General features: G+C 60.7%; 2 protein-coding genes across 2 annotated transcripts in view; both read right to left on the bottom strand.

Moving 5' to 3' along the window:
- Nucleotides 1-691, bottom strand: part of MAP11 (microtubule associated protein 11) — a 6,805-nt gene extending 6,114 nt beyond the window's left edge. The window contains exon 1 of the mRNA XM_032441661.1: nt 160-691. Coding sequence (XP_032297552.1) covers nt 160-576 — 417 coding nt within the window. The 5' untranslated portion in view covers nt 577-691. The remainder of the gene's footprint in view (nt 1-159) is intronic.
- Nucleotides 692-780: 89 nt separating this feature from the next.
- Nucleotides 781-4,339, bottom strand: GAL3ST4 (galactose-3-O-sulfotransferase 4). Its single transcript, XM_015850491.1, is given in 6 exon segments — nt 781-3,004; nt 3,556-3,567; nt 3,569-3,661; nt 3,663-3,769; nt 3,772-3,793; nt 4,331-4,339. Coding segments are annotated over 6 exon segments (1,044 nt in total). The 3' UTR covers nt 781-2,203.
- Nucleotides 4,340-7,726: the final 3,387 nt, after the last annotated feature.

The following is a 7,726-nucleotide window of genomic DNA, read 5'->3' as shown; positions in this document are numbered from 1 at the left end:
CCCTCCATTACCCCCACACCCCATTACCCCCATGCCCCCACTACCCCATCCCTTAAACACCCCCATATCCCCCCATTCCCCCATTCCCTTTAACGTCCCATTTCCCCCTATTACCCCATATCCCCCCTATTACCCCCATTATACCCCCCCCCATCATACCCCGGCCGTGTCCCTCCCCGCGGTTCCGTTCCCATGTGTCAGCATCGCTCTGCACTCCCTGAACGCGGCCCGGTTCCCGTTGTCCGTCGGTTCCGTTTCCCCCCCATCTCCTCCATCTCCTCCCTCGGTTCCGTCGGTTCCGTCGGTTCCGTCGGTTCCGTCGTTCCGTTCGTTCCCGTTTCCCGCCGCCCCGGGGCTGACACTGGCCAAGGCCGCGAGTGAAGCGGCCAATTGTGCCCAATGGGCCCCGGTTCCGGTTCGGCACCGTAACACGAGCAGGAACCGGACGGTCTCGCCCAGATAAAGGTGGTTCCGCCGGGGCAGCGCCCGGTACCGGCCCGGTTCGCCCGTCAGCAGCTCCCGGGCGGCGAACGGGACGGCGGGGAAGTACATGAAATATTCGCACTGAGACTCCATGGCGCCGGCACCGCCGGGCCGGGCCGGGCCGCTTCCGGTTCTTTTCCGGTTCCGCTTCCGGCGCAGGCCGCAGCTACTTCCGGCACGGGGCTGCCGTTGTCAAGGCAACACATCCGCTTCCGGCGCATCCCCCTTTATTTTCGGCACGACCGGGCGCTTCGTTATGACGTCACAAACCGAGTGATTGACGGCACCGCTGGCCAATCAGCGTTCTACTAGTGGTTTTTATTGCCGGCGAGATACAAAAGTATGAATGGAGGGGGGCGGGGCTTCCGCGAGCGGAGCCGGTTTATGAATGGACGGGAAAGTGAGGCACCAAGCGGGGAGCGGACACTGCGGGGCCGTTATGGGAACGGGGGGGGGGGGCTGTACCGTAACGGGGGGGGCATGGGGCCATCCCATAATGAGCCCTTATTGCCTATAGGGGAAACTGAGGCACAGGGCTGTCCCTACGGGGATCCATTGCAGCCTATAGGGGATCCATGAGTCCCAATGGGGCAGCCATGGATTCCAGTGGGGAAACTGAGGCACAGGCTGTTCCTATGGGGCTCCATGGCACCTAATGGGGATCCATGGCACCTAGTGGGGATAATAAGGCACAGGGCTGTCCCTATGGGGATCCATGACTCCCAATGGGGATCCATGGCACAGGTTAAAGTGGTTAAAGTGAGGTACAGGGCCATCCCAATTGGGATCCACAGCACCTAGTGGTGAGAGCAAGGCACAGGGCTGTCCTAATGGGTCCCCATAACTCCCAATGGGGCCTCCATGACACCTAATGGGGGATCCATGATTCCCAATGGGGATCCAAGGCACCTAATGGGGAAAACAAGGCACAGGGCCATCCCAATGGGGCCTCTATGACTCCCAGTGGGGGATTCATGGTACCTAATGGGGATCCATGGTACCTAGTGGGGAAAATAAGGCACAGGGCTGTCCCTATGGGGCCTCCATGGCACCCAATGGGGATCCATGACTCCCAGTGGGGGATCCATGGCACCTAATGGGGGATCCATAGTACCTGATGGGGAAAATAAGGCACAGGGCTGTCCCAATAGGGATCCATGACTCCCAATGGGGATCTATGGCACCTAATGGGGATCCATGACTCTCAATGGGGATCCATGGCACTTAATGGGGATCCATGACTCCTAATGGGGATCCATGGCACCTAATGGGGGATCCATGACTCCCAATGGGGATCCATGGCACCCAATGGGGATCCATGGCACTTAATGGGGATCCATGGCACGTAATGGGGATCCATGACTCCTAATGGGGATCCATGGCACCTAATGGGGATCTATGGCACCTAATGGGGATCCATGACTCCCAATGGGGATCCATGACTCCCAATGGGGATCCATGGCACCTAATGAGGATCTATGACTCCCAATGGGTCCCCATGACTCTCAATGGGGATCTATGGCACCTAATGGGGATCCATGGCACCTAATGGGGGATCTATGACTCCTAATGGGGATCCATGGCACTTAATGGGGATCCATGACTCCCAATGGGGTCCCCATGACTCCCAATGTGGAAACCATTCACCCCATCCCCCTTATGGGTCGCCCCCGTCCCACTGCCCCCATTGCCGTCCCATCGCACCCCCCACATCCCGGCTCTACCCGTTGGTTGCGTTGGGCCCGAACTGCCTCCTGTGCAGCCGGTCCTTGTACTGCAGCTCGGGGGTCGCCATCCTCTCACACGTCTCCCTGTCCCGGGCTCCCAGGTCGGCCCTGAGCTCGTACCCCATCACAGCAGCCGCCCCCTGGCCCGGCTGGAACGGCTTCAGGTTCCGATCCAAGATGGCGGCTGCGGGGAGGGGTCCCCCCCCTTGTAGGCAGCGTTGGGCCCATTGTTCCCGCAGCCCCCTCAGCCTCGTCACCTCCCGCTCCATCCTGGCGAGGCCGAAGCGCCGCACGCGGGCCCAGAAGGATCGATTGAAATGGACGTAAAGGGCCCAATCCAACGCGTTCCATTGACGGAGCCGCTCCATGTCCCCACGGCCCAACCTCAGAACAGACCCCTTGGGCCTCCCGTTATGGGGGAACGTCACCACGGCCCCCAGCGGCCAACACAGCGCGTCGGCCAGCAGCACCAGCGACTCGTCAAAGTACTCGGCCAACAGCACCAGGGCAAAGATGGCGTCCAGGCCGCGAACGGCCGCCGCCACGGCCGCCATGTTGGACGGGGATATGGAGGGGAGGCCGAAGTCGAACCAGAGCAGGTTGCGGGCGTAGTGGTTCCCTTTGAGGCCGGGCTGGTAGTAGAGCCATGGGGTCAGCAGGAACGCGGAGCGCGATGGAGCGCGGCGAAAGGCCGGGACTGAGGAGCGGTAATAGGACAACGCCGACTCGGCGGCCGCTGCCGGGTCACGGGCAATGGAGAAGTAGAAGCTGTCGGGGGGCATCACACGGCGCACCTGGGGGGTTAAGGGGGGTTAATGGGGGTTATGGGGGGTTATGGGGGGTTTAATGGGGGTCTATGGGGTTTAATGGGGGTTATGGGGGTTTATGGGGGGCTATGAGGGTCTTAGGGGTGTTTAATGGGGGTTTATGGAGGTTAATGGGTGTTTATGGGGTCTTAGGGGGGGGTTAATGGGTCCATTGACCCCAGTGTCCCCATTGACTCCTTGGACCCCTTTGACCCCAATGTCTCCATTGACCCCAATATCCCCATCAACTCTTTGGACCCCATTGACCCCAATGGCTCCATTGACTCCCAATGTTCCTATTGATTCTTTGGACCCCATTGACCTCAATATCCCCATTGACACTTTGGACCCCATTGACCCCCACTGACCCCATTGTCCCCCCTGACCCCATTGTCCCCATTGACCCCATTGTCCCCACTGACCCCATTGTCCCCTCTGACCATTGTCCCCCTGACCCCATTGTCGCCATTTATTATTGTCCCCCTGACCCCATTGTCCCATTGTCCCCACTGACCCCGATTTGTCCCACTGTCCCCCACCTCGCTGTGGTTGGAACCTCATGTGGTGGCAGATGATGTCGAATGGGGCCCCCCCCTCTTTGAAGCCCTTCACCCTTTCGGCCCTGAAGGTTTCTGGGTATTTTCCGAAACTGATAATGGTGGGGGAGGGCGAAGCGCAGCCCCCTCCCCTCCCCAAAGCGGTGCAGGACGTTGAACCCGACGCTGCCTGCCCCCGTCTTGTGGGTCTTCAGGACACCACGTGGGTCCGAGGGCGGCAGGGGGGGGGGGGCGGCCGGGGGGCTGGGGGGAACACGGGGGTTAATGGGGGGGAGACTGGATGGGCTGGGGGGCACCATGGGACTGTATGGGGCAACCCAATGGGGCTGGGTATGGGGAACCAAATGGGATCGATGTGGCACCTATGGGACTCCTATGGGGCAACCAATGGGGCTGGTATGGGGCAACCAATGGGATTGATGTTGGGGCAACCAATGGGGGCTGATTCATGGGGCAACCGCATGGGGCGGTATGGGGCAACCAATGGGATCGATGTGGGGCACCCATGGGACTCCTATGGGGCAACCAATGGGGCTGGTATGGGGCACCCATGGGATGGAGATCAGTATGGGACCCCCAATGGACCAGTATGGGGTACTAATGGGATTGGAGACCAGTATGGGGCACCCCATGGGGATGAGGATGTCGGGCCCCCCCATATGGGACCATTATGGGGTCCCCCAATGGATGGAGCCCATTATGGGTTGCTGGTGGGGTCAGGACCCCCTTGGGACCCCCAATGAGACCCATTGCTCACCTGCGCCATGTCGGCCCCCCCAGGAGCTTGCAGGGATGAAGCCCAGAGCAGCGCAGCACCCCCAGGGGCTTGCCCCCACAGCCCCGCAGCCACAGCGGGGGGGGGGAACCGTTCATGGTCCTGTGGGGTTATGGGAGGGGCTGTTGGGATCAATGGGATGGGATGGGGTTATGGGGGGGGCTGTTGGGATCAATGGGGCTGGGATGGAGGTTTAGGGGGGCTGCTGGATCAGTCCGGGGCTGGGATGCGGGTTAATGGGGCAGGGCCTGTGGGTCAGTGGGGCTGGAGATGGGTTATGGGGGCGGCTGGGGGATCAGTGGGGGCTGGATGGGCGTTCATGGGGGGGCTGTGGGATCAGTGGGGCTGGGATGGGGTTATGGGGGGGCTGTGGGATCAGTGGGGCTGGGATGGGGTTATGGGGGGCTGTGGATCAATGGGGCTTGGCATGGGTATGGGGGCTACATAGGGGCTCTCAATGGGTCAGTGGGATGTTGGGGTCGCTGTGGGAAAAACAAAGATAACGCCCTGGGGGGGCACACCAGATCCCGGCCCCACCCGGTGCTTGTCACCCACCCCCCATTACGGGAAACGGACAACGATGCGTCACCCCCCCCGCCCCGCCCCCCCCGCGTTCCCCACCCAGTTCCCCACGGTGACCCTCGAGGGCGCCACGTGGAACACAGGACAAACCCCACCTCCCCCATAGCACCCCCAGCCCCACCAACCCCCCAGCCCCACAATCCCCCATAACCCCACATATCCCCATAGCCCCACCATTTTTTTTTTTCCCCCCCAAAAGGGGGCCCCCAACCGAAACCCCAAAAAAAAAACCCCCCCCCTTGGTTTGCCCCCCATTCCCCCCCACATCCCTATATCCCCACCAGGCCCCGTGTCCCCCCCAAACATCTCCAAAACCCCCCTGGCCCCACATCCCCCATACCCCACATCCCCCCCCATAGCCCCACAGCCCCCCCATAGCCCCACATCCCCCCGGCCCACATCCCCCATAGCCCCCCCAGCCCACATCCCCCATGTCCCACATCCCCCATAGCCCACATCCCCCCCATGTCCCCACATCCCATAGCCCCCCCCCAAACTCCATAAGTCCGTTACCTCCTCTCAGTCCCTCCTTCATGCCCGCTGTTGTCCCTTATGGGGGCGTTTACTGGGGATGCGACTGGGATGGACTGGGAGGGACTGGGAGGGGGACTGGGGGGGCAATGGGGGGCGATGGGGCGATGTGGGGATAATGGGGGTAATTGGGGGCGATGGGGGGGCACCGGAGGGGACTGGGGGGGGGGGGGCTGGCAGAGGAGCTGAAGGGGGTCGTTAAAGAGTCCCGGTGTGCCGGGGGGGGAGTGAGGGGGTCCTGGGGGGGCTGGGGTAATGGGGGCTGGGGGGCAATGGGGGTAATGGGGTTAAATGGGGGTTAATGGGGGGCAATGGGGGTAATGGGATTGATGGGATTTATGGGATTTCTGGGATTTACTGGGGTCCGCAGCGATCGGCGAAGTTTTCGTTTTTGTTCCCCGCCCCCCCCGCCCGCCCTGAGGGAGGAACCGGAGATCGGGATGGGGGGATGGGGGGAATAGGGGGGATGGGGGATACGGGGGGAATAGGGGTTATGAGGTTAATGGGGGGATGGGAGGGTATGGGGAGGAACTGGGGGATTACTGGGAGGAACTGGGATGAGCTGAGGGGGAGGCTGCAGGACCATAGCGGGTCGCTTCAGCCCCTAGAGCCCTTATAGGGATCCCTATAACCCCAATAATGGTCGTAATAGAACCCCATAGCGGCGTCCCTTCAGCCCCATAGAGCAGGCTCCCTATACAGCCCTATAGGATCCTTATAACCCCATATATCGGGTCTCTATAGGGCCCCATAGCGGGATCTCTTCAGCCCCATAGAGCCCTATGGACCTATAACGCTCATATGGGTCTATATAGAACCCATAGCGGCGTCCCTTCAGCCCCATAGAGCCCTATAGGATCCCTATAGCCCCATATGGGTCTATATACAACCCCATAGCGGCGTCCCTTCAGCCCCATAGAGCCCTATAGGATCCCTATAGCCCCCATATTACTGTGTCTCTATAGGGCCCCAGTTGAGGGGGTCCTCAGCCATAGCAGGCTCCAATACAGCCCTATAGGGGATCCCTAATAAAACCCCATATGGGTCTATATAGGGCTCCATAGCGGGGTCCCTTCAGCCCCATAGACCCGGCTCCCAATACAGCCCTATAGGGGATCCCTATAACCCCACATACCGTGTCCCTATAGGGCCCCATAGCAGGCTCCCTATACAGCCCTATAGGGGATCCCTATAACCCCACATACCGTGTCTCCATAGGGCCCCATATCGGGGTCCCCATAACCCCATATAGCGGGTCCCTACAGCCCCATACAGCGGCCCCATAGCGGGGTTCTTTCAGTGTGTCCCTATAGGGCGCTGTGCGGGCTGTAGGCTGGCGGCCATAGCGCCCTATAGGAACACGAGCCATAGGATCGGCGGACCCCAAAGCAACAGCCCCATATCGGACCCTATAGGGGCCCCTACAGCACAGGGGGACGAGACCGGATCGCGCATGCGCGTTGCCAACCGACGACGCCCCGCCCCATTTTGAAGCTCCGCCCCCTTTGAAGCCACGCCCCCTTTTCCCTCGCGATTTTTCGCGCGCGCGGGAGAGCACGTGTGGGGCGTGACGTCAGCGAGAGGCGAGGATGGGGGGGGGGAAATGGGGGGAAATAGGGGAAAATGGGGGGTTTTATGGGGGAAATGGGGGGTTTTATGGGGGAAATGGGGGGTTGGGACCCTCCCATGGGACCCTATAGGGGATCTGTGGGGTTTGGGAGCTCCCTATACAGCCTTATGGGGGATCTGTGGGGTTTGGGGGCCACCATTTGACGTTATATGGGAGCTATGGGGTTTGGGAGCCCTCAGTGGGGCCTTATAGGGGATCTGTGGGGTTTGGGATCTTCTATGTGGCCTTATGGGGGATCTGTGGGGTTTGGGAGCCCCTATGGGATCCTATAGGGGATCTCTGGGGTCTGGGAGCTCCCAATGGGACCTTACAGGGAAATTGTGGGGTTTGGGAGCCCCCATGTCACCCTATAGGGGATCTGTGGGGTTTGGGAGCCACCATTTGACATTATGTGGGAGCTGTGGGGTTTGGGAGCCCTCAGTGGGACCTTATGGGGGAACTGTGGGGTTTGGGGGCCACCATTTGACATTATATGGGATCTCTGGGGTTTGAGATCCCCATGTGACCCTATAGGGGATCCGTGGGGTTTGGGAGCTCCCAATGTGACCCTATATGGGATCTATGGGGTTTGGGATCCCCATGTGACCCTATATGGGATCTATGGGGTTTGGGATCCCCATGTGACCCTATATGGG

Source organism: Coturnix japonica, unplaced genomic scaffold (assembly GCF_001577835.2).
Source record: "Coturnix japonica isolate 7356 unplaced genomic scaffold, Coturnix japonica 2.1 chrUnrandom476, whole genome shotgun sequence".
NCBI classification, from domain to species: Eukaryota; Metazoa; Chordata; class Aves; order Galliformes; family Phasianidae; genus Coturnix; species Coturnix japonica.
Note: the sequence above shows the minus strand (reverse complement) of the source record. Positions and strands in the feature narration are given on the sequence as shown.